This window comes from Meles meles, chromosome 10 (assembly GCF_922984935.1).
Source record: "Meles meles chromosome 10, mMelMel3.1 paternal haplotype, whole genome shotgun sequence".
NCBI classification, from domain to species: domain Eukaryota; kingdom Metazoa; phylum Chordata; class Mammalia; order Carnivora; family Mustelidae; genus Meles; species Meles meles.
This window is the reverse complement of record NC_060075.1, coordinates 99,055,273-99,082,295: the sequence shown is the minus strand read 5'-3', so window position 1 is coordinate 99,082,295 and position 27,023 is coordinate 99,055,273. Positions and strand designations below refer to the sequence as shown.

The following is a 27,023-nucleotide window of genomic DNA, read 5'->3' as shown; positions in this document are numbered from 1 at the left end:
CAATTGGTGAGGAATGTTGCCAGCAGAATCAATACCTACTTATATTTACATCCACGCACAAGGTAAAAATTTTAATCATAGATCACGTATCGATTAAACAAAATTATAGACCATTCTGAGCAATGTACCACAGGAAAATAATGTCACCTTACATTTTTTAAGTGCTTTCTTGAGCTGAGAGCAGTGCTACACCCATTGTCCCTTTTGATCTTCAGAATAACACTAGGAAGGATGCAAGGCAGGAGGCATCACACCCATTTCACAGATGGGGACACTGAGTCCAGTGACATGCTCAGGGTCACCAGCCAGTCATAGCTGGAGCTGGACCTGAACTCAGGTCTCTTGAATGCAGACTTGGAGCCTTTCAAGAGCACCACCCCTGGCCCGTGTGTATGATCATGTATGAAAACAGGTACATTCCTACACACTTTCTAAATTTATTTAAAGGATAAAATCAGTATCTAGAAGTTAAGAAGGACCCTAAGAGATCCTTCTTTTCTTTTCTTTCCCTCCCTCCTTCCTTCCCTTCCATCCTTCCTTCCCTCCTTCCTTCCTTTCTTCCCTCCTTTCTTTCTCACTCTCTCTCCCCCTCCCACCCTCCCTTCTTTTCTTTTCTTTTTATTTTAGTGATGGAGAAGCTGTGACAAGTCAGAAGTGGTTGACTGAAATCCCATCACAATGAAGTGAGGACAAGCTAGGCATTTGGGTGTAGAAAGAGGTATTATTTTATAAATAACTTATCAATCACCAAATTCTTGGGGAAACACTTCACAGAATATGCAGCCATTCCTGAGCCCTTTGTTCCAATCTCCATGCTACTCTCTTTGTCCCACTGTTCCCATCACACCTCTCCTGGGTTCCCCTCTCCCCCGAGGATTTCTTGCTAACCTTGGCTTGGTTTGATTAGAATTTTTGTTTTGTTGTTGTTGTTGTTGTTTGTTTTAACACAGAAGCATCTGAGTCTGAAGATAATACCTAACTTGCGGCCTCCTCTCAGGTGGCTACAGGAGAAGTTCACAGGTAGTCTCATTTGGCTGGAAGCCTCCAAAAGCTAATATGAGTTGCAAAGATTCATTGATAAAATCCTCAGCAGGACTTGTCCAATTTCCCAACATGAGAGAGAAATCATGCCCAGCTTCTCAAAGTCAGTGACCACTAACAACCCTCGGATGCATTGGGTCTTTGCTCCATCTCCTCTCCTGGTTACCGGGCCCTCTGCCTCACCTGCTGCCCACTGACCACTGCGCCCCGCCCACTGTGCACTGCGCCCTGCCCACTGCTCAGCACCTGTGAGTTCTTGCCGAGTTCTCACCCAGACCAGGGCGACTTGACATCCCAGCACAACAGCCTGTTCTGTGCTCAGGACCTTGCTTCTTCTCTGCTCAGAAAATGCAAGGTCTCCCTCATTCCCACAGTCTCAGCCTGCATATTTATGTGGGTGACGCCCCACATGGTGTCTCCAGTCAGTGGCTTGCAGAAATTTTTTAAACTGGATCCTTCTCTTCCCCAACTCTCCCACCCCCAACCTGTAACAAGCCTCTAAAATCTGATCCAAACGGGGGCTTCAGTGCAAAAGGGAGGCTGGAGCCCCAAGAACGTGGTCTCTCCTCTGTCCTCCCTGCTTCCTGCTGTCCCACCTGTCCTCTGGACCCCCACGCCGCATTAACCCCATTATAGACCCATCCTCTCCCAACACACGTTTCCCATGCTCCCATGTGGCCTCAACCTCAGAAATCCCTTGAAGATGAGCAGATCAAAACCAGAACTCTGTCTTTTACCAGAAAGTGGCTTTATCATTTCTGTAAATGGCACCCTCCTCTACTAGAACTGCAGTGACTCACGGCTTCCACCCCTCCGTCCCTGCCCTGACCCCCAACGCCTGTCACCAAACTCCTCTGCTCTCTTTCCTCCTCCTTCCCTGCCACCACTGACTCCCCTTTTCCAGTCACCTTATGGCACGTGTGGTCTTGTTTTCTAAGATGTGGTTCCCATTAAAAGTATACCAATGCTTTTTCCTGCCACCTGAGTTAAGGAGACATTTCCCACCTCAGCATTCAAAGGACACTGATTCTGTGGCCAGAGCTTACTGGGACTTAATTTTCTTGCTTCCCTGAAGACATATGAATTATCTTGGACACACCCTCCTCCTCAGTCAGGTCCCACATGACCCACCCTCGCTCCAGCCAATACAACTGGTGTCACCACGTCCCTGTACTTTCATGTCTGTTTAGAATCCTGTCCCTGTCTTCCCCTATTAATAATGTGCTAAAATCCTAGTTCCCTATCAAGGTCACTATCAGCTTCATGAAATTTAACTAATCATCGTCTTTCCTGAAATGACCCTCCCCCATAGTCCTCCTTCCTGCATGTGACCCTCCTCCAGGGTCCTCTTTCCTGACAATCACCCTCCGTCACGGTTCTCTCTCCTGACCATGACAGCCAACCCCCACGGTCCTCTTTCCTGACCATGACCTTCCCCCATGGTCCTCTTTCTTGACCATGACCCACACCCCTCCATGGTCCTCTTTCCTGACCATGACCTTCCCGCATGGTCCTCTCTCCTGACCATGACCCTCCCCCAAGGTCCGCTTTCCCGATAATGACCCTCCCCCATGGTCCTTTTTCATGCGCTTGACCTTTCCTCTAGCATTCTCTTTTCACATTATCCTACTGACAACAGCTGCCCTTTACACTGAGGGTTTCTGAATGTTCTCACAGCCTTGCTATTAACTCATGTTCACAAAGCCACGTGAGGTACATGAAGAATGGAATCAAGGCTTAGAGAGGTCAAGTAATGTCACCCAGGTGACAGCATTAACACGTGGCTGCGTGCTGACACCCTCAGTGGGGCCCCACGCCGAGGTCATTTCCACTCTTACACCGAGCTAACCCCACACCTTCTGCATTTACAGTGCGTGGCCTGATGAGGGCTGCTGGTGCCTCTGTCTACTGTCTACACTGGACAGCGAGCTCCTGGAGGAAAGGGCCACCTTGTTCCTCCCTTTGTCCCTCAAAACATCTGGCATGGGCAGAGATCCCACGGTGAGCACAGCCATCGTGCCTGTGCCCCCTCCTCCCTGGGCCTTCTCATTGGCCAGTTGCTCTGCTATCCAAGGTAGCCCACGCAGGGGGTATTATGAACTTCTGAGCCTCTGTGGCTCAGTGGGGCTGCTCAGGCAGCAGGTGAGTGCTGTGCGGGGAGCCCCCGGCATGCCAGGCCAACATTCTTGGCCCCAAGGGCACTGACCCGGCCACCCCCGGAAGTGCATCCACAGGCAGATCTCCTGGGTGCCCGGGATGCTGTAGACCATACCGAGGAAAAACTGGCCGGAGAAGACTTCTTCTGCGTAAGAAGTCTATTAGAAAAAAATCCGAAATACTTAAGAAATGTAAAGCCTACTGATTTTTTTTTAAAGGGGTTCTTTTTCTCTCTGCTACTCTCAACTGAGGACCAGCTGAGTCTAAAACACCCACACCGTTGTTTTTTAAGAGACAGCAAACGTTTGACTCTTACCAACAAATTTCTGAGGCATAGAGCTCTTACGTTTGGCGACGTTACTTGCTAGTCTGTCCAGCACGAGGGATCTCTCTGATCCTATCTTGCAGAGATCTTCTGCGTTCTCACTGTGATTAGCTTCTTCTTTAATGACTAAAGTCAAAGACAGTGAGAGAGGCCAGTTTAGAAACGCTTACGGTGAGAGGACTGGGTCGCATCCAGCGTTGAATCTGACATTTGTCACGTGCCGACGAGAACCGGGCCCTTCTCAGGGATTACTCCTAATCTCCCCGGCAACTCTCCCGGCAGACAGAGGCTGCCCACAGCCACCTGCTAATGACACCTGGGGACGGCACATTATCTCCCACGACCAAAGGGAACGAGCACCACCCCTGTCACCAGAGGCTGGATGTGGTGAAGCCCTTGTGTCCCTCTGACAAGTCCTCTTAACTTTTCAAGGGCTCCCAAACCTACTTCCTCAGTCCGTCCTGACATCAGCCTGCTGAGAGTCACAGACCCGTCCGAGCTGGAAATGATCGCCGTCCGACGCCATCGGCTGGCACCACAAAGTGAGAGGCAGGAGTACTACAGCGAATCCCGGCAACACAAGGGAGAAGCCAGAGCCCCCGACCCCCGAACACGCAGCAAACTCAGAAGGTCAGTGCTCTCTAACTGCAGAACACCTAGATGCCGCGGTAAGTGCTGCCATGGGGAGCATGTCCAGCCTGTCTTTATTTCCCTACGCCATCCTTCTTCCCGTGACTGAAGAGACAACGCTGTGTCCTGCAGAGTCCGTCCGCATCCCAGACTCTGGGCTGGGTGTCTGGTGTAGAACTCTTTCTCGTGCCTGCAATTTATCCTAATGGATGAGGAGCGGAAAGTGTCAGTTCTATGCCCAAGAGCCACTCAGTCTTTCCAGCACCGTTTCTGAAGCCTCCACCTCGATCCCAGGGCCGTTTGCCTCCCCACCCTCCTTGCTCGGCTACAACACGCTGATTCAGCGCAGGTGTGCTCCTATTCTAAGTCAGAACTGGCTGCATGTGAACAAGGCACCAGACATGACTCCTCCTTTTAGAAAATGCCAGTCCTCTCCTCTGTTCTTCCAGGCACCCTCACGATACTCCCCTACGACTGACAGACACATTTTACGTGAAAACCAGGCCTGGATTCGGGAAGACACGAGCCTGCCCTGTCTGGTCCTCCCCCTCGTCCCTCCCACATTTGCTTCCAGCATGGTGAGGTAGCTCATTACGTCCCAGGCATTGCCTGCCAAGATGATCTCTAAGTGTTTCCGGTCTTCAGATGGCTTTAGGAAGGCCACTTTGGAAACATATATTTCAAATTGGTTATTATTGCTGGTAGAGGACATTTTTTAACATTGGAAATGCGTGTTTGCTATTCAGTGGACAAACATAATCGTCTACACCCGATGTAGATGAAGGCTACACACCAAACCCACGTGGCACAATTCCAGAGAGGTACGTGTGACCTATGGAGCTCATAGGCGTCCTCACATGTTCCTCCTTCTCCGCTAAGCGCCCCCCTGCACCCCGGGGCACCTGCAGCACTTACATCCCCACCCAGCCACCGGGCCTCCTGCGAGTAGAGACGCTCAGCGTCACCACAGTGAGGGACAAAACAGTCCAAAGATCACAGATCGGGGCCTACCCTGTGTTTCATGAGAGCAGTAACATGATTTGTGCACCTGATGGACCATCTTCCAAACGCTCAAAAGAAACTCATTTTTTTTTCCATAAAGGGAATTACAATAGAGGACCAATAAGCCTTTAATTAGGTAAAGTTGTCGTCAGAAAAATTAAACGTTCCCACATCCTAGCTAAGACAGGCTTTGTTTTTACCAAATCCCAAAGAACGGCCCCAACGTAAGAGGACTGAGGCGGGGAGAGGCTCTCTGGGTGTCCCTCTGAGCACTGAGAGGGCTGGTCCCGGGCACCGTGGAAGGGACGGGGCGTGAGAAGACACAGGTTCAGCCAGACCTGGCACAGCACAGCTAAGTGAGCAAGGACCACCCACTCCATCCCTGTCCACACCCCAGCCACCCACTGCCTGCCCTCTGAATCCCAGATGTCAGCTTGTAGGACTGGCCCTGATGTGCTTTTATGGATTCCCTCCACACCCCGAGTGCCTTCACCGCACACAGGAAGCCTTCTTCATCTCCCAAGCACAGGAGCAGAAGGACAAACCGTTGTGGTATTCCCAGCGATCTGATCACCGAAGGGAACAAATTAGCATTTCAAGATAGAAGTGATCCTGGCTGGCGAGGGGGTAATACATGTGTCGCTGACATAATATGCTCACCGACCCAGACAGCCAACCGAGGACATCTGCCAGGTGTCAAGGCTTCGGTGCCTGACATTTGTATGTTCATGTGAGTGCGTGATGCGTGTCTACCCTCCCTGCTGTCTCCTCTTTCGCCCAGAGCCTTTCTGCGAGGTTGGCCAGGGAGGAATTACCACTCCTACTTGAGAGCCCAGGGTTACATTCACAAATGGATTCGGAGATGCAACTCGACCTCAGGTCTCAGGGACACAAAGCCTGCCCTCCCCTGGATCAGCCCGGGCTGACGTCCTAGAATGATCCTTCAGTAATAAGATGGCGGAGAAAGCCAATGTGCGCGGTCTGTGTCTCTTGCTCATTTTGTCTTCGAAATTCCAAGTGTACAGTTTTAGGGGAAATTTAGATCACTGTGCTAGAGGGCTCGGTATGGTAAGTAAGAAATGGCAGCGAATATCTTGGGTAGATAAATGGCTTATTGAAATATGGGTCAGTCCATTTTGGAAACATATTTCAAATAGGTTATTACCACTTTTATATGCAAATTCTCAACATTGGAAATGTGTGTTTTTCATTAATGGGGAGACATAAAAGCACCCCTTGATTTATATGAAGGATATACACAAAATCCATAAAAAAAATAATCCTACTGGTCGTACGCTTGACCTTTCGAGCTTATATCCTTCCTCCGACGTCCCTCCTTCTCGGTAAAGTGGGGCGCTGTGGCACTTACTTCCAGGATCCGTTAGTCTACTTGTGGCAGGAAAACGCAATGTCTGAATGTTCAGATTTTATTCTGAAGGATCATCATCATCCTCTCATCCTTTGGATACCACTTGGCATTTGGCCACAAATTGATGACTATTACATTATCATTACTGTTTTACTGCCTAATTTCCTCTCTTCTAGTAACCCTTGATACCCTTTCATTCTAGAAACAGACCTCAGACTTTGAAGAAGGCTAACGGAGAATTTAATGGGATCTCCCCATTTTACAGGCAAGAAGAGTAAGACCCAGAAAGATCAATGGTCAGCCCCCAGATCCACAGTTGATGGGTGGGGAAGGCAGCCTAGGAACCACAGAGCTCTGGCCATGTAACACACAGCCCTGGTGCCAAATATATTTGATTCTTAGAACTTAGAACTGTTTGTCTCTCCTGCTCTCACTGGTCCTTAATCTGAGTGTTCTTGTGCTTACTCGGTCCCTCTCAACCATACACTCAAAAATGGTTAGGACCCTATGTGTATGTGCTACGTGTATTTCACCCTAAGAAAAATCCAGTAAGTGGCCACATAAAATTTAAAATGATACAAGTGATCTGTGTGTTCCCTGGTCAGTTTCCTTTATGAGCCATTCACTCAAGTCAGGGAGCTTACGGAGTTTTTACAAAATTTTCAACTCTTAATTTAACTTATGCTCCTGAGTCCAATGATGATCCTTCCCTTGGCGGAGCCGAGAAAACGGTGTTTTGAAAGAGGTTAGCTTCAGTTAATCTATTCATAAATTTCTTATGTCTTAAAAAGTTAGACAGGGTGCCTTTTATACCACCGCCGTCCCTCTGAGTAAATGCAGCCTCCTGTAAATTCAGCCATCTGTTCCTATCCCTCACTTTACATTATCTAAGATCAGAGTCAAATGCTATCTCCTGATGGGATGCCGCAAGCATCAAGGCTCATAAGAAGAAAGCAGCCTTTCCTCGAAGCCTCTGCCAGCCGCAATCCTCTGGACTGTCAGGGTTTTCCAAGGAGCTCACAAGTTCCAGGCAGGCGATGACTGAAAACCCAGCCTGAAAGCTTTTATTCCATCAACCTCATGAAAAAAATAGTTTTTTGAACAAGACTTCATATCTTATTTTGATTACTAAGGACAAAGAAGTAACCGATACTCCAAAGTTTAAAAAAAAATCATCAAATCCAAGGAAAAAAACCCCAAAGTTTCGGGGGTCACTATTATTTTAGATGCTTCCCCAGCTTCCAAGAGGGAGGGGCTCAAAGTCAGGCTCTCTCTGGTGAGATGGGGGCTTCGAAAGTCGGGAAGCACAGTGAGCTCTGGGTGAGACCACGCCGTGTCAGTGGCCCAAAGAGTCCGTCTGTCCTGGTGGTGGCGGCACGCACACCGGGAGCTCTGTGCCCGGGGCCCCTCTTCACCGCGAGCTGGGGAGGGAGAGCCAGCTTACCTGGGTACAGGGTGCCTGGAAGACCCATGCTTTGCAAGTAGTTGTGGCAACGCTCCTTATGTTCCTCTAAAGAGCTGCGCTGTTTATAGCTTCGGCCACAATATCCACATTTGTGAGGTTTACCAACTGCGGAAAACACAATTGAGTTCGAGACCCCAATTAAGTGTTGGCCTTATGGGTAATGGGAATGCATGCAATACAATTATTATCAAAAAGGCAAAAAAAAAAAAAAAAAGGTCCCCTCTACTCTTGAGAGCTAAAAGCCTTATGGACTCAGTCAAACTTGCTAAACTTAACAATGTTAATGCCCTGGGGTTTCTTTGATTGAACCAAGAACTCCTGTGAGTCTTGCTTCATCTTGATTTTCCCATCATCCTAGCGACCCAATTCTCTTGGACTTCAATCACTTCTTTAACTGGAGGAAACGGGCCCTGGCAGTGGGGTCGGGGGGACGGAGACGTGAGGACAGCAGCCCACTGTGGGCCAGATCCAAATGCAGCCAAATTGGATTAAATTTTGGGATGCTCAACTGGATAATTTGAGGTCTCTAAGAAACCACAGTGGGTAAGTATACACTATTGAATGAGCATTCATTTCCAAAATGTATTTCCTTGTTCTAGTTTAGAGAAAGCTCTGCATCTCCCCCAAAACGTACGGATGGCGTAGTTTTGAGATCAGCCCTGTCCAACAGAACTTCCTGTGAAGATGGAGGTGTTCACCGTCTGCACTGTCCAATGTGACAGCCACTAACTATGCTGTTCAATATGGAGGTCACCAGCCCCACGTGACTACTGAGCATTCAGAGTGTGGCTAGAGTCACCAAAGAATGAAGTTTTGATTTTGTTTACGTTCAGTCAATTGAACTTATAATTTAAGTACCATATACGCCAGTGGCTACCATATTAAGCATTGCAGTTCTACACGATGGGTTTGGTTCTTCCCGAACTTTATTATTGAGGGGTATTTTAGGGAAAGAAGACTAATGCAAATTCATATCATGCTCAAGCTTAAAGACTTTAATACACAGCACCTTCAGAGATGAAAAAAGGTAAAGTATCCTTATTTGTATGAGGAATATAAATTTCCATCCTCAGACCAGAATCTCCTCTGATTTTCTTCTTATGTTGTTAGATTTCACAGATTTGAATGCATTGTATAAAAATCCATACCATCCAAATAGGAATGTTTGGTAAAATGGTTTAACCAAAGCTTATACTGCTTCAGTCTCTTCCCCAGAGGAATAGAAGCAATGGTTTAAGAAGACTAAGACAAAAAAAAAAAAAAAAAATCTGACTTCTGAAACATTTAACAGAGGAGGAAAGGGGTGGGTCTTTATGGAAGGAATTGTATCACTAAGATCAGCGAAGTAACACTGAAATATACACCATTGCCTAAAATGGCACATTTTATGGAGTACTAGCTTTAGAAATTAATAGAATATAGACAACCCCTCCATGTCCTTTCCTAGAAAAGCTACCACTTAAGCAAATTCATGTATATATGACCCAGTGTCTGAACATCCCTGTTTCTAAATATATGATTACTTTTAACTCTGAAACGTAAGAAATATGTTCACGGTAAGAAACTGAACTGAAGTGTATCTTGCAGCAGAACCCAATATTCTGAAGGAAAGAAAGTCTCTAGCTCAGCTCTCAACTCCCAAAGAAAGCAGTGAGGAATGTCTTCCCTACCTTGCCAGATACTTGAGTCCTCCTCTTATCAGTATGGGACACATTTTACACCTATATTATCACCACTAATGTGTTGGTCTTTGGTACCTCAGGCTACCACCAGTGGCCAGAGAAAGTTATGAGGTTGGTCATGGCTTTAGTAGAATGGGGAAGTGGCCCATTTGGCTCTTCTCTCAGAGTTGTGTGTCAACGGCACTCTTAGATGCCATTATCGCCAGCAGCCCTGGGTCTATGGTACACTGTCAGCTGCTCGCCCGGCACTGCATCCGCAGCAGAGATAAGCTGTCCGAGTCTACCACTCTTGTATGAAATTACTCAAGTCACTGGCAATGCTTAGAGCAGGACACCACCAACACGCCTTGAAGGAAATAAGCAGGCATGGAGCCAGAGCAACCGAAAATACTATATTAGGTGTTCCAGACTTCACAGTGGGTAGGAGAGCAGAGAGAGACATCCCTTCGAGTTTCAAGGACTGATATGCAGGAGAGATTTCTGTTGCAGATCAGAGTCACTGGGGATGACAGTGACGTGGCTGGTGTCACCTAGGGATGGGTCTTTGTGTTTTCCACCTCCGTGGCGCTGTGCTTCCTACCAACCCTGACACAGTCCTGTTGTCAACTGTGCTGATGTCCACTTGACCTGCATGGATGATATGCGTGAAGTTCCTTTGTCCTAGATCACCTGTCGGGCTCTGCCCACTGCTGGTATAATGGTCACATCTGAAGCCTTGCATTTAGTTCACTTCTAGGGGGCAACATGCATGCTCCTCATTACTGACACACTGTAAACCCTGAGAGATGCTCACTGTCGTCCTCCCACTTTGGGGGAGCCTGCTGTTCGATCTGTGCCCTGCGGCAAAGCCCGCCCCAGCCCTTGGCACGGACCTCCTCCATGGTGACGACTAAGGAGATCAGCATGGGAAGGACATGGCGTGGCTGGACCCCGACCGGGAACCAGCCCTCCCAGGGCGCCTGCGACCACCCCCCTAGCCTCGATGTGAGCTCCTACAGGCCCAGCTCCAGGAGAAAGACTGTGTTCCCGCAACACGGGCTAAAATGGGTACCACACTCCCTTCTGGGGCCTCGTAGAGAATTACACATTCTCATGGAACTTCTCTGAGGTAAACCTCAGAAACTCACCTTTCGGCATGGACTCAAGCCCCTCGCCTGTTGGAAGTCTCTCCTGAAGCCTCACACCCCCACCCCCCCACCCCCCGTGGAGACTGACCGTCCCCTCCCTGCGCGCCCACTAGCCCCTCAGACACTGTGTCCACACACGGGCAACGTGCTAGCACTTCACTACTTCCCATCAGGCCTCTCCACAGAGAGAGAGGCCCCGGGGTGCTCCGTAAGTGCTCAGTAACAAAGGAAGGGGCGCAGGAAGAGGCTACTAGAACCTCGCCACGAACTACACTCATCACGTTTGGGAAGGAGACAGCCTGATTCTAGGCAGGCTTTCCCAGGGACACAGCATCCCTGCCCCTGGGGGACAGCGAGGCTCTGGGGGTGTTGGCAGGGAGCGTCCTCCCCAGCAGCGCCCTGTTCCAGAGAAGTCGCCGACCAGCCGGTAGTCCAGATGATGAGCTCTGGGAGTGCAGGGGTTAAGTGTCCCGGTTGGACGGAGGGCCCCTCTCTGTTCTCTGTCCTGCTAGACCACAGGGCCCCTTGATAGAACAGAAGATTCCTCAGAAGGCAGAAGACGGATCCCAAAGGTGGATGTGCGCCTCACAGGCTGGGAGAATTGGGGAAAGTGTCCAACGTCTGTGGTAATCACGATCCAGACTCTGGATTACTGGACATGCGTTTGCTAAAATTCTGGTAAGAGTCCCAGAGTGGCCTGTCTGCTGAAGCCTGTCTGGCTTCTGGCACGAGTTAGGGTCAGGCCCAGACAGGGAGGCCTGCCCGGGGGGGACAGCCTGGTCCCCAGTCAGGACACGTGGCCGCAGACCCTACTCACCTTCTCTCTTAGCTTTGAAAAGAAACTACGGCAGTGAGAGTGACCGCTAGCGGAGTCCTCTGCGTCAAGCAGAAACACGTGTGGCCTGGCCAGTGTCATCCAGAAGCATCCCTGGGAACTTTCTGGGCCTTAGCAGAGCGCTGGGTGAAAGAGGAGCTGGCAGAAGCCCGCAGAAGAGCCCCGCTGGCCGAGCACCCCGGGAAGAGGAGGTCTTTCTGGAAAGTGTCTGTAAAGCAGGACTGTGTGTGTGTGTGTGTGTGTGTGTGTTCCCACCCGCGTCCTCCGCCCCGTGGGGGAGTCCGAACTTGGTGCACAGAGTCACTGCTGCCACAGTCCCTGGGGGGCATGGGGGCCCAATGGGGGGAGAGTGCGTGGGACCAGGCCCAGCCCGGGCTGGGGGTGGGGTGGGGGTGGGGTGTCCCGCGCATGTGCACACACACACGCGCGCACGCACACGGGCAAGCCCGGCCTGGACGCTTGGCACTTGTGCCAGGAGGACCTACCGGAGTGCGTTCTCAGGTGGCCCGTGAGGGCGTCCCGCCGGCGGCACGCATAGTTGCAGAGGTGGCACTTGAAGGGCTTCTCCCCGGAGTGCAGCTTGATGTGTCGAAGCAGGTTGCCCTTCTGCGTGAACGAGGCCCCGCACTGGTTGCACTGGAAAGGCCGTTCCCCTGGGAGGGCGAGAGGGACGGGTGAGAGCAGAACTCGGCGCGGGGACGCGAGGAGCACCCGGCGAGGAACTTGTTTCCCACGGGGCCCGGTGACTTCCACCGGCTGCAGGTTTGATAGAACACGAGGCTTTCAGACTAAACCTGCCAGCTCCTTAACGCTTCACTGGTTGGGTCAATTTGATCTGAAAATCTAATTTTTTTTCCCTAAATCAGAATGGCACATCACAATGCAAATTCAAACTCATTTAAATAAAGTGACTGCAACATTTTGTGATGAAGAGCCACTCTTCCTGATCAGCAGTTTTGGAATAAACCAATATCCAATTTTGCGTGTTGTGGCATTTGGTGGGGTTTTTAATGTGGCTTTTTTCAAAGGGTCTTTAAAATATGCCACTGAAGCAGCAAAATAAAAAGGAAACTCATTAAAAATGCATTTCAGGATCACAAGTTCATTTCAGCGTTACATTCTTATATTTAAATGAAAGGCACTTCATTATAACAGTTATAATAACTTCTTTTCATTTACATTTTTCCTGTATTTTGCCTTTCAATTTCTTCTCCATTACCTGTCTGTCCCTACGCAGGCAAATCAGGAAGGAGACAGACAGAGTGTGAGGCTCAGAGAGAGAGAGAGAGAAGGAGGAAGATTGAATAAAATGAGAAGTTAAGGAACTGTGAAGGATACTCCACATGGTCCAAAGAGAAGTCCCAGGGCCCCCGCGGCAGGCCATCCGAGCCAGAGGCGCTTGGAGACTTCTGGCTTTTTCCTTCTCCTGAATCCTAAAATCACTAAGCTATCACTGGCCTATCTCCACAGAAGATCAGGTGCAATTTCAGTATGAGTCGTCTAAGAGATGCAATTCCGCTGTGATTGGGAATTCTTTAAGGGGAGCCCCGGCTGTGTGTGGCAGCGCCTGTCCCCATGGGTTCGGGATCCGACAAAGGGATGCACAGGCATCTGTGATAAAGAAACACGCCACTGGGCAGTCCTGGGTCTTGGACTCCAAATCGGTGACCATTTTCCTTAGCTCTTGTGTAGAAACACACTTATCAGGTTTAAGTAAACACTAAAGCTCTTTTGAAAACAACTGCTTTTTTTTTTTTCCTTCTTTCTTTTTTTTTTAAGAAGAGCTCTCTGTGCCCACAATATCTGGTGTTGAGATAGCATGAAAAAAGCAAAAACAAAACAAAAAACAACCCTAAACACACACACTTCCTGGTAATGGGTTTTTCTTAGGAAAAAAGAATGTGTGAAAATGTAAATTTAACAATGTTCTCAATTGCTTAATGTGGTTTTGGCGCACAAGGAGGCACTTATGAAAAGCAACTAGCAGAAGCCTGTCTGGGTCTATCCAAACCTACACCGGCTTCAGTGGAAAAGTTGAGATCGGCCCCGGGATGTCGTGACTATCTTCGCTTGTATTTTTCAGTGGGCCGGACAAAGCTGCTACGGTAAAGACGGAAACTAGCAATGATATTGAATATCGGGAGGGATCCCGATACCCACCGGCACGTATTGGGTATTTTCCCCAGTCGGCATCTGAGGTGGACTTGGCTGGGCAAAAGTCAGGCAGGTGGGAGGTGACGGTGATCCTGACTAGCTCCTGACCAGGAGTCTCCACTAGGGAGAGATCATAACCTATTAGAAACACTTTCGAGCCTTCATCACACACACGGGCGTGAATGTGCATATTTTAACTCCAAGTAGATACATGGGAAAAGAGAAATCATTGGTCCTCAGGGGCCAGGTGAGACCAGCAGGGTGCAATAGATCCTGGCCGAGTGGACCTCTGGCTGATCATTCCGGAAAGGCCATCAGTCGGGAGAGCTCACACCACCCAAAATGCATACAGGGAGGGCAGAGGCCATACGTGGGGAACAGGTGTGTGTGGAGTGACCCAAAGCTAGTTGTGTGAAGGAGACCTCTCAGGCTGACAAGGCACTGAGGTCCAAAGGACTGGAGGCAGAGGGGGGAACCCAGGTGGGACCCTGCTGGGGAGCCCTTGTCTGTGTAGGAGCTGCAGCCGTGGATCCAGGAGGGACTGCGCAGTCAAGCCATGTCCCCTGCCAGGAAGACAGGGCGTGGAGGAAAGCAGGGCGGCCGTTGCTTTGAGAGTGAAATCTGTCTTCTAATTTGAGTCAACAGTTCTTGTGTATCTTGCTGCGCCTGGTGTCTTAATCCTGCTGGCAAGCTTTCCTGGAAATCTATTTGTTTCTGATTGCCGGTGCTGGCATGAATATGTAACACGGGACACGGAGACTTCCAAAGACAGCGTTCTCCGAAGTGACAACCCGGGGCTCAGCTTGAGGTAGTTTCCCTCTGGAGGTGGTGTTAGCAGGACCGGGGGCACGGCCCCACTGCTGGTGACAGAACACAGCCCCTGTTACCTCTGCTCCCCTGCAGCTGAGGCTCCAGCATCAACCGCTTCCCTCCTCTGGTCCCTAGCTTGCTTCTTGCAGCTAAGGGACAGCAAGCTCTCCAAGGATGGATTTCTTTTCCTTGGTGGGATTGAAGGCTTTGTCAGCCTCATCAACTCAACATTAAGTTTTTACTCTCAGGGTCTATGCCAGGGACCCTCTTTAAGAAGGTCTGAGCCCCTTGGATGTCTCCATCATAAAACTTAAGGGGGGATATTAGAAGAAGGTAGATTACAGAATATATGCCTGAGCTAGCAGAATGAACGTGGGCCCATGCCAGCCACACCTCGGAGCTGATTGCTCTCCGATGCTGGTGATGAGGGGAACAGGGGGAAGCCCGAGACTGTCCAGAGTCACCATAATTCAGACATGTTTCTTGATCGTGATCACTCACAGTCCCATCTCTTAGGACGACACGGCTGCACATTTGCGTGGCGGGGTTTTCCCTGCATTGTGTGGCTCTTTCGTACCACTCTCCCCTGTGATTCTCACAGCAACCCCGAGGTGTTGGTGGGGAAGGCAGGGCTATTACACTTGAGTTTAAAAAAAACAAAACAAAACTAAGCGGCAAAACTTAGGATGGAAGTGGTGGAATCCACATGCAGGTCAGCGGGTGGAGCCCAGCGCACCTTCCCCAGTGGGGCTCTGGGCAGAGGGAAGAGGGGAGCCTGCCCCTGGGAGCCGTCAGGTACCAGGGAGGGAAACCCTGGCATCATTTATATGGCCTTAGAGCTTGAGAAGAAACTGCTCTAGAAACACTGGAAACTCAGAGAATTTGGGGTGGGGACGGATGGTTAGCAAAGCATGCCTTTTCTAACATACTCCGCTTCAGATCCCAGAGAGATGGAACGGAAACTTCTCTGGCGTCGTTTACTTATTCCAACCTCGCTTGGATCCGCCTGCCGCCGTCCGTGTTTATGCCAGTGGGGACTCGTCATGAAGACCATCCATGAGTTCATTGTTTCAGGGTTTGTTGGTTTGTTTTAATAAAAGCCAGACCAGGAACTGTCACATTGACGGTCTGCCTGTTCCTATTTCTGGAACGTACTTGTCGTACCAGGGAAGGAATCCGTTCCGTGCTTGGCACTTAGCTGCTGTTTGTGGGGAGAAGTGGGCAGCACGCAGCCGGGGCTACTCTGCATATCTGCACTTGGCAGGTTTATTCATTAAATGCAATTATTCTTTTTATCGGGGCAGGCAGTCATTATGTTTTGGCGATTTAGTATGCCAGGATTTGATTCATTTATCAAATATTTATTTAAGCGAATTTTCACAGTACAGTCGGGCTTTACATGAATTAGCAAGGAAAGTCATTCATTTGTGAGGTCTCTTCCCCCATCAGGAATGTATTAACACGGGTGCCGGTGTATTCTGTTAGGTGTCTATCACGAAGTAACTTACCTTCGCTTTAATTTCCAAGTCATTACAAAAGGGGAGGGCCTGACTACTCTCACACAAGCTTGACTTAGGCCTCCCTATGAAGGGTCTGTTTCAGGGGATAATTGGAAGATAAAGGGACGCATTAGGAAAAGCAAAGTTTGCTTAATTTTAGAAGTTATGTTTTTACTGAAGACGCACGTTTTCCGAAAGTAAATGGGTTTTAGGATTCTCCAGATGTCTTCGAAGTGGAAGACATCATTTTGGAGGCTGTCCCAATTCAGATGGGAAAGCCACAGCTCCACCAAGGCCTGTGTGTCCTGACAAGACAGCTGTTCTGCTCAAAGATTTTCCTGAATTCCTGCTTAATTTCTGATAATCATGGATTTATTTGGCCCCGGGGAAGACACTCACAAGGGCTGTGATTTTCAAGTCTTCTTCCTACTTCCTTGAATTATCTTTTAAAATCTGCTGTGCCCCCAGACTAAGGATTTCAGCCCCCCCCTTTTTTAGTCCCCTTGCTGACCGTGGTGGCATTGGGTGTCATGGTGACCCACTGAAGGCAGCCCCTAGGCAGCCAAGACTCGGGGTTCCTCTGTTTGCTGTTTGCACTTTCAGTGGCCACTAGAGTGGTGACTTTATTGCGTTTTGTACACCTTCAGGGAAAAAGAGTGAAGTTCTCTTCAATGCAGAGGACATCTCCTGCCTACAGCTAAAGGTAGCACGTGGCCCCATTCATGTCTTGAAGACTGAGGCCATTCAAGGTGACTCCACACTCCTGGTGGGAAGGTATGGGACCGATCATCTGCCACGGCCAAGCACAAGAAGGGGTAGAACTATCCCTCTCCCCCACCCCCCGTGAGCTTGGGCACAGCCCTGGGACGCGACACTGTCCTCGTCCCTTCCTGTTTGGACACAGAAACTTCCTCCTCTGAGGCTTCCAGACCCTCCAACAGACAGTGGTTCGGATGGGAGATTCTGTCCCCGGGGGAGATGGACACTCAGAGGCAATCAGCAATCTTGTCCTGAGGCTCACCTGTTGGCAGGGACACCGCCGGGAAACTGAGCTGGACTTGGGGACATGCGGGACTTTTCCACAGCTCACTCTCGTTTCTGAAAACTGAGCTCTGGGAGCCTGGATTTCAAAAAGGCACATTTTACTCCTGGTTTCTCCGGGGGAAACCTGGAGGAGAGCATATGAGTGGCTCCCTCTCTTTTTGTTTGGTTTCGTCTTGTTGTTTTTGGGGTGGGGGAGGGGGAAGTTACTAACTGCGCAGCTGCCGCTCGTTAGTGGGAGGTGAGATCCCGGACCCTTGACAGCACTGGGGAGGCTGTGAATGTTCCCCATCCGATGGCTTTACGTCTAGGCTTGAACAGGTGAGTGTTTAAAGTCCCTCTCGCTGCTGCTCCCCAAGAACAAGGCTACCCCTGCTATGGCTTGGAACCAGTGCTGAGAGACAGGGCACTGCTCCCTTCCTGCTACACCCGCGGACCTTTCCAGGCCACCAGAGGAGGGATTGCGCCAGGCCTTACCAGTGTGGCTTCGCTTGTGGACCATGAGCACATTGGGACCGATGCAAATTATCCCACAGACATCACACTTTAGTTTGCCGTTAGGAAGTCGAATGCCTCCAGCTCCCGACAAAGCTCTGCTGCCTTGGCCACCGTGGGAGCCATTCATTTTCTCTCCCGCGGCATCAAGCACTCGTAAATCCTCCGCACATTCTTCCCCATTCAGCTCACAGGCACGCGCATTCTCTTCATCACTCTGAGCCTCTACTTTAACATTACTGGCTGAAAGACACAATACAGGGGCCACTCAGTGTCATCGCAAAAAAAAAAAACAAAAAAAAAAAAAACCACAACAACACAGCAGCAAAAAGACAGCACATCGAAGCGGAGAAGGTTCTCAGCGGCTCGTCGACCAGGACGGCGGCCCCGAGCTGGGCTCTCGGGCAGGTGGGTCCCGACCGCCTGGGGCCCACATCCCTCCTAAATGATGGTCAAGCCTGAAAAGCTTCTCCTTCTCATCAGGCGCCCGTTCCCCGTTTCATGGGTTAATACACTGCGACAAACTCAGCAAGAGCTCATGGTCCCGTTTCTGGCCACGGACTCTGGAAGGGTTTCCGCAGGAATTCCGATGGTTTGTTTCTTTGGTACACGCTGCTCCTATCTCCTTTTCTAGCACCTCAGGATAACAAAGCTGTGCCCCGGAGTGGAGCCACGATTTCCTACAGGATTTCGAGCTGCTGAAGGGTGGACGGCAGCGTCTGTGGAGTGACACATCTCGTTAGCGTCTCAAGGGCCAGCCCCATGCGTGAGGGCCAAGGCTGGCATTAAGGGGCACACCGACTCCTGCTGGCTCTGCATTCCTGATTCTGTTAAAGTCACATTGAGGGCAGTGACGGGTGCCGTTTGCAGAGCTTTGTTGGTAAGGAAAATCAGAGACATCTCATGTGCACCTTCTGAAACACAGCCTGGTGACGAGCGGATGAGTCCCACCCCACAACCGGAGGAGAGACGACAACGACCTGAGCGCCAGCACTTCTCACATGGCCTCTACAGATTAAGGAGAACGGGGAGGTAAATTTTGCCGAGTACAAGACACGGTGACCTAGACAGTAATCGGGACTACGAGATCTCTGATCGACATTTAGAATCTGTGGGTCTCCAGGCTTGGTCCGTGGACCAGCAGCATCAGCATCTACCGAGAACTTGTCAGAGGAGCAGATTCTCCGGGCAGCCCCAGATGCGCTGAGCTGGAAGCTTTGGGGTGGGCTCAGCGCCCTGTGTTGCTGTGAGCGCCTCCCCCCACCCCGGGCATGTCTAAGACCACAGTTTTAAGTAATCAACCTAGTTAGTAACCCTCCTTTACGCAACGCTTCGATGATAAAAGTCAAGAGTCCAGACTCTGAAGCCGACATGGGCCTGGGAATGTCCGCTCCGCTCGCTCAGAGCACTGAGATCTCGGGGGCAAGTCACACCTTCCCCGGTTTTGGTTTTCACACCTGTCAAGGCCGGAAGGAGAGGCTGTAGCCGGCCAGGGGCGCTGTGGGACGCAGTGAAATGTCGATGAGGAGTCAGCTGAGGACGGGCACTAGGTGGGCCATGTGGGGAGGGGCCGCCACCCCAGCGACATCTGAAACACGGAGTCTATTCCAGACACACGGCACTTTACTTGCCCTGAGGCACTTAGCTCTCACGGGGACCTGCTGAGGGGGGTCACGCTGTCATCCTGAGTCCCGGTGGAAGCTCGGGCACAGAGAGGTCGAACCACAGAAGGTCACACAGCAAGGGCAGACCTGGGAGGTTTCGCGGGCAGCCTGGCCCCGGTGCCCACATTCCTAGCAGCTGGACGGACAAGACTTTCCTATTAGCTCTCCTGGGAGACAAATAAGTAAGTAAATGGGACGGTGAGTTGGCACACAGGCCAGAGCCCAGGGCGGAGTATCTCCCCTCATCAGATCCCAGTGTTACATCCAGAAAGAGGGAGTCCCCACCTGTACTTTTCTAGTAGGTCCCAAAGATCAGACCTCCCGGAGCACCCCAGAGGGGCCTGAGCTCTCCCGGCTGCGAGAGAAAGGGACCAGGTCCCACTGACACAGGGAGTACAGGACATGAGGCAGGCCAGGCGGTGGGGGTGCCATCCGCCTTCCGACCTCGGAGCTCTCTGGAGTCTGTATTCTTAGGTACGCGCCCCGTACCTCTCCAGGGGCAAGCTCATTCTCCAGGGTCTCCTTCGCACCGGGCTGTGCTCTAGAATGCTCTGGAAACAGGGCCGTCCACTGCGAAGGTTTCTGCATGCCTTCAGCTGGGATTATTTGTAATCATTCGGTTGGTGGCTTGTTTCTTTTATCAAACGAGACCGGGGGATTGAGGGGCAGGCAGGGCCCATGATCGTGGGTGTGTGGCGCTGAGACACGGGTGTAGGTCCATGCAACTGCGGCTACAGAGGTGTGGGGACATGGAGAGAACAGACCCTTGCCTGAAACCACCACAGGGGTAAGGCAGGTGGGTATGGCTGCGACCCTGACGAGTGCTGTGTGTCTGTGCGCTGCTGGTGATGGTGTGGGCCCTTCCTGGTAATGGGCAGGAGGGGGGAAAGCAGTGGGGTGACTTTAAGGGTGACAAGAGCCACAGCAGGCCACCTGCAGGGGGGACATGCTGTATCAGGAAGAAAGGAGGCGAAAGTGGCCTGTGGGGGGCAGGGGCATGGCACGGTGTCCCCTTACGCACGACAGAAACCCTCAAACCAGACCTGATTCCCATCATACTCTGACTTTCTCATTGCTATGATGCCAGGGGATAGTCGAGAACTGTTAACAGAACGAAAACAGGAGGTTCAAAAGGCATAAGAGCCTAGGAGAAGGGACCCGCGACTCTGCAGGGCCCAGGTGCAGTCTGAGGTCAATCTGCTCAGTGCCAGAAGAGGCAAAGCTCACAGGTTGGAATTCGGGGTGCCGCTGACGTGGCAGGTCTCTGAAGGAGAGAGAGCAGGTAAAACCCCAGGTCACGGGGGCAGGTCAGGCGACCATGACTGGCGGGAGCGCGACAGGGGCCCCTGGAAGCAGCCTCCACCCACGACTCCAGGTCGGAGCTGGGGAGCAGATGCTGAGAGATTGAGGGCTGGGAGTTTGCTCGCACTTTGGGGACAGATTCCAGGCCATCTTAGGGCAGGGGAGGTCTGTAGGGGCCGAGGGAAAAAGGATGACAGGGAGGGACCCGGGACCACAGCGGGCAACACCGTCCCCATGGGCACGCCAGAGTCAACCACCGGGGACAGCTCTCTCGATATGGGCAGAAAGCGTTCTTAGCTTAGCTTTTTTTTTCTTTTTTAAAAGATTTATTTATTTGAGAGACAGTGGGGTGAGGGGCAGAGGGAGAGGGAGAATCCCCAGCATTCCTGTCTCTGTGGACAAATGCAGAGGGGTGCTCGCCACACAGAACACGCCCTCCGAGGAGGGTGTCCATGAAAACGGGGCATCCCCTCTGCTAAGAGGAGAACACAGGCAACAGGCTTATTATTGTCAGGGTTTCAGACACAAACCTATCATAATAAGTCACGAACAGCGGTCTCAAAATTGTGATCTAATAGACACAAACATCCAGTCCCCTTATATTAAAACACGACTTAAAAAAAACACAAACTCAGGATGGGGGAGGTGTCGGCCCTGCTTATCTATGCGTGAACAAGGTTTGGGGGGTCATGGCTCAGTTAGGGATGTGGCTGGAAAAAGGAGAAGCAGAAGATGCAGTCTTAGGATCCTGTACTGGGGGGTCCGAGCGGCTGGCCATGGCGCCCGGCCCTGTGTGTGCCTCCTTTAAAAGGACGAGCCCAGCCTGAAAGGTTCAGAAGGAAGGAAGTCAGTGGAGGCTGAGCACACTGGGGGCTTCCACGGGGCTGGATCAGCTCAGACAAACAACTCACGGGCAGGGAGACTGAGGCTGGACAGGAGAGCAGGCGGCCTGGGTGGCCTTAGCCCAGCAGAGGGGGTATAGGGGTGTCCGGGGGTGGCTCCTTCTGTGGCCGGGCCGGCAGCCTCTCGCTAATGGAGTAGAGGGGGCACCTGGGTGTTTCACCCCCCCGCATGTCCGTGTACATGTGTGATGGAGGACTTGGGAGGCCCATCCGACCGCTGAGTTATGTTTGAATTCCACAACCCGCGGAAGTCAAAGGCACAGGCAGTTGCTTCAGTAAGTGAAGAGTTCAGGACAGATGACCGGCATTGACTTAAACTGTCCGCCTGCTGGCCAGGAGCCCAGCCAAGGAGGAGGCAAGGCTCCTACTCTGGTCCCAGGAGAAGAGTCAAATGGAACAGGACAAGTCCCCCTGTCCTTCAGAATTGGTCTTCTTCCAGTCCCTTCCATGAGACAGATGGTCTCCCCTTGTTTGTGTTTATGGTTGTTTGATCCTCCCCTCGGATGCCATCTCTGAGCTAACCGGGGTTCGTGCTGACGTGCTCTCCTTTTCCTGGACTCCTAAACCCCTCACCCGCCTCACTGTGTCCGAGCCGGAACGGCTCAGGCGCGCGATGCTGTCTGGGAAATGCTGGGCTCTCCCTCAGCATGGGGATTACCCTCATAAATATTTCGCAACTCTATCCCCCCACCACTTAGAAAAATGTCGAACTCAGCACCGCCCTGGATTGAACTGATTAAATGCAGAACACGAGGTGAGACTCACGCACGTCTCTACCCCAGAGCGTGACGGCTCAGGCCTACCCCTGCGGCTCTTCCGCTGACCCCCGAGAGCGCATAGACAGGGGCCCGATTTTATTATTCAATAAATGTGGCCTCTATTAAAAGTGGATGTCTTCAAATCTTGAGTCCACTACTTTCCTTCTCAGATGCTGTCTTACATTAGGAAAAATTAAAATACCATGACATAACTTAGAGACCTTCAATGTTATTAGTAATGCAGCAGACCGAAGGCAGACCCCAGACCCTTAAGGCTGGGTGGACGTCAGCTCATACACAAGTTGAGCACTAGACAGTCTGCAGAATCCAGGGACCTGAGTCAACGGGGCCAGGAGGGCTCTGCCTGCTGCCAAGCTTGCACGGACTCATGAATGATTAAAACATTTTAATGCACAGACAAAATGAGCCCGCCAGCCCCCACCTGACAAATGGGTTGTGATTCCTCCCTGTTTTCCTTGCCCTTCTGGAATGTGTCTTTCTATTTACTGGTAAGGTAAATGTTCGGTCTGCAGACTGGGCTTTTCCACGGAGAAGACATTCCGAAATCATCCCCGGGGTCTGAATTTAGGCCACGTGAGCCTCAGGCACTCCGTATTTGAAATGAACAACAACAACAACAAAAATGGGAGACAGAAATATTCCTGCCACCTGTGACTAGCAAGCACAATGCAAAGGGAGTAAAAATATTTACAACAGAACTTGAATGAGTGTAATTAAAATTTGAGACGAAGAGGAATTATGTAGTTTTTTGGGGGGTGTGTGCGGCCTCTAAAAGAGATTTAGGAGAACATTTAAGGATTTTTAAGCTAAGAAAACCACTTATTATAATTTTATCATTTAAAATATAGGGGTTTTGGAGCGCTTGGGCGGCTCAGTCCATTAGGTGTCTGACTCTTGGTTTTGGCTCATGTCATGGTCTCAAGGTCACGAGTTCAAGACCCGGGTTGGGCTCCACAGCCAACACCACCACCACCTACCCACAAACCCCAGTAAAGTGTAGTGGTATTTTCCTTGTCAAGATGCACGATTAGGCACATTTTTATCCTTACTTGATACTTTAGGCCTTTAAATGAAGTCTAGGACAGAGAAGAGGAGTCTGGCAGCGAAATGATTTACAAGCACATTTCCATCTTCCTCAGGTAACTGGGAACACAAACGGGGATAGAAAAGGTAGTGGAGGGTCCAAGGGGTTATAGTTTTAATTTCAAGAAGGAAAACAAAGAGGCGAGGCCGGGCAAGCTGAGCCGTTCTCCACCTTGCCCACCAGGTGGCGATGTTGGCTCAGGACAGCTGGGTTGCTGTCTGGGTGGGGAAGTCCTCAGGTCCTCAGCCACCTGCGCGGGGGAGGAGGAGGAAGTTTACAGTCTGAGGACGTGATGTGGGGCGGGGAAGAGAGAGCTAAGAGTGCCTTGTGATTCATTTGCATAAGTATATAGACAAGCATATATCAAAACGTGCATCATCTGCCTTACGAAATCTCCAAGCGGCATGTATCTTTCCACGAGTACTTCCCAACATGCTTGTCCCCGAACCTCCCTCAGATTTAGTGAAACCGTCTCAGGAAGTATTTTCTTACTCCTAAGTGCATTTGACATATCGACATTTCAGCAATGTGACTGATCATCTCAACATTAACGTGACTTCTCTGTCCTGACGCCTCCGTGTCCGCTATCACCATAGGAGTGCACACACCTCTCTATACACACGCAGAAGCACATATACATACATCCGTATCTCCTGAAAATAAACCCCAAGCTATTGTGTTCAAGTTGAATCGAAGGAGGATTAGTAAGAGAAAAATCTCGATAACTCTTTTATATTCTGGGAAAGCAGTCCATTTCCAGTCTGGGCTGTTGCCAAATCCTTTAGATAGCAAAGAGTTTTGATGACCAGGATGTCAGGAACTTACCTTTACCATTACTGACACCTTTCGGATTGCATCTACGTCTGTAACAGTTCAGTATTAACAAGCACGCCCTGTTTGCTGATGTTGCTTTGCAACAGGAGAGAATTTACTAATGCAGGCTTCCAAGGCTTTGCTCCTAAGGGGGCAGGGGACCAACCTGGGCTACTTTAAATATTTTTAAAGCATTTTTAAAAAGCATACTCCATTCCTTAAAATACCCCCTCAAAGTTGCTGCCCTGTTCTATCTACGGTTTATCGTCTCTCAATACCTAAAAATGAAATTAACATCTGCTTTTGGTTTAACAGCTCAGAGCAGGACTGTCCTGAGGACACAAAATACTAAGTGTGTCTGCTTGGGCAGCAAGGCATAGCACCGCAGACTAACGGCACCAAAGCCCTGTGATGTTTCTCTTCTCGGTTCTGAAATTAATAGTTCAGAGCAACAGAGGGAGAGGCTGTCTCTTCCTCCTGTCCCACAGATTTGTAGAAGTCATCATGCACACACGTTGGGCTGTTTCATGGCGACAGGAAGTCTGGCCATTTTATCATCATACTCACTCGAAAGGAGATACTCGTCACATTAATGGCAGAACTGTTGACTAGCATTAGCAGAGTAACAATTCAATTCTAGTGTTCCTTCTGCCCCTATCACTCCACCAGAAGGCATGGTCCACGGTCTAATCTTCCAATGGTCTGAAATGTTACATACGCACCTTCTCGTATCAGTGATGCCCCAGATGACAGATGATTAATGAATGGGATGGGCACTATTTACCTCATTTTTTCAAATATGAAGGCGGGTGATGAAGAATCATGCATTTACAATATTTGCACTATGGAAACTGAGTATGAAACGAATACATGTTTCTGTTTTCTAGAAGCAAGGCATATACTTACGAGAGAAAGATTTGGGAATTAGTGCATGAAAGTCCCTAAAGCCATCGGCCCCATATACAACTGCAATAAAGAAGGAGAAAAGAAAGCTGGCTTTTGATAATGTTCATGAGACACAGTAAGCATTTAAAAGAAAGGTTATTCTTTTTTAATAAAAGAGGTATTATTGCTCAAAACCATTAGTTAACTACTAATCTGCTATGCTCAGCCTTCGTACAGGCACCTGAAAGGTAATCCGGAGATGCTCAGAAACGGGGCTGTGACTCTAGAGTTCTGAGCTCCTGCACATTATCTATGACCCCTGCTAAGCTACACATCTTGGGGGTTGCAACCAAGAACACATCCTAGAACCATGAGGAAATTTTCAGCAGAATCGGTACACACGGACCCCAGACCTGAGCACCACGTCCGGGAGAGCACGTATTTTCACAAAAGCTGTGTGTTTCTCCCTGGGCTGAACGCATAGCAAATGCCCTTCATTCATCTTTTCAACTTTTCTTAGAAAGTGTTCATAGAAAATGAGAAATGTCACACGACACATTGGGCGGGGGAAAATTAGTGTTTTCCCCTACCTCAAAAAGAGCTATCAATTTCTGTGGGTATTCCTTATCAGCTGCTTTCATAAATGTTATCAGCGCCTCAAATCTTCAAGTTCTTGTTCTGTTTTTATAGGTCAGAGCTTCCCACCGTGTGTCTGTGTCTGAAGGGTTAGCAGACGCCACCCACGTGCACACACGGAGCACGCGTGCAGACGTGTGCAGACACATACACGCAGTTTTCCCTCCAACGGCCGCATCCCAAGGTCTATCAGGAGTTGTGAGCCCAGCAAAGCTGCTAGATTAAACTTGTGGGTCACCCGCTGGATTAGCAGAGGAAAGACCACACAGCGTCTTGTAGGAGACAGACTTATCCGACTACAGACCCTCCCTATTGTCCCAGGAAACATTTATTAAAATATTGGGATATTGGGCAAAGCTTTTCCTTGAAGTGACCACCTTAATTATTTCCCGACAAACCCTCAGTCTTCCTTACTGACGCTGTCCCTCGATAGTCCGAATCTAACAGAGACAGTCACTATCCTGCGTCCCATCCAACAGGCAGGTTCACGGCGGCTTGCCCAGGAGCAACTGTGCTCAGTGTCTGCAGCCACCCCGTGAAATGATGCCAGTTTTACAGTGAGCTTTGTACTGAGCTCTGACCCTTCAGGTCAATTTTCCAATTGCCAGCCTCTCTGTGCATGGGGGTGCACCCTTCTCATGATGGGAGAAAAGGCGAAATCTCACCTTTTAAAAATGGGGGCATTACAATACACAATCTAAGACTCTGATTAAAGTTTTAATCAGATACCGCCACATGCCCTGAGATGCTGCTCAGATGGGATGGGAAGGTCATTTTTCCTGGGTGTCCCCTCAGCTCCACAGGCCACAGCTTGTACGTCCCGTGATGGTGGTGAGAGGTGTTCACGGTCACCAGTAACTTATGGGTACAGGACCAAAGGGACTTGAAAGATAGGCTATCTACAGACTGTCCGATGGTGGAAGAGAGACTTATGTAGGACTTTGGGTCATCCAAGCCCTGAAATACAGAACTCCCTCACAGTACCTCATTAGACATTAAGTGTTCATCGTTCTCAAGAGGATCCATTCCATGCCTACTATAATTCAAACATTTTGAGTTTTGTCCTTCATCTTTGATTCCCTAGAATGGACAAAAGCTTAAAAAACCAAACTCGGCTGTAGCTACAGAGTTGTCCTACTTTCCCTTAAGAAAGCTGCGCTGGTAGGACTTCAGTCTTGGTCATGCCCCACACATGTTCATGCACAACCAAATTCTCAGTTTGGAAGAAGAACAGGGCATTCTTATGGATGGTAATTACACCCAACAGGAAAACGTGAAACTCACCCTATTCTGTTCTGTCCAGTTTCATCTACTTCTGTCCTGTCT

At 50.0% G+C, this 27,023-nt stretch overlaps 1 protein-coding gene across 7 annotated transcripts in view; it reads right to left on the bottom strand.

Moving 5' to 3' along the window:
• Nucleotides 1-27,023, bottom strand: part of IKZF1 (IKAROS family zinc finger 1) — a 96,478-nt gene that overhangs the window by 10,812 nt on the left and 58,643 nt on the right. For 3 of the 7 annotated variants that reach the window (XM_046020652.1, XM_046020650.1, XM_046020651.1), the window contains exons 4-7: nucleotides 17,615-17,875; nucleotides 12,119-12,286; nucleotides 7,969-8,094; nucleotides 3,515-3,649 (exon numbers count right to left, since the gene is read on the bottom strand). In XM_046020652.1, coding sequence (XP_045876608.1) covers nucleotides 3,515-3,649; nucleotides 7,969-8,094; nucleotides 12,119-12,286; nucleotides 17,615-17,875 — 690 coding nt within the window. The remainder of the gene's footprint in view (nucleotides 1-3,514; nucleotides 3,650-7,968; nucleotides 8,095-12,118; nucleotides 12,287-17,614; nucleotides 17,876-27,023) is intronic. The other 4 variants (XM_046020653.1, XM_046020654.1, XM_046020655.1 and 1 more) reach the window with 4 other exon arrangements.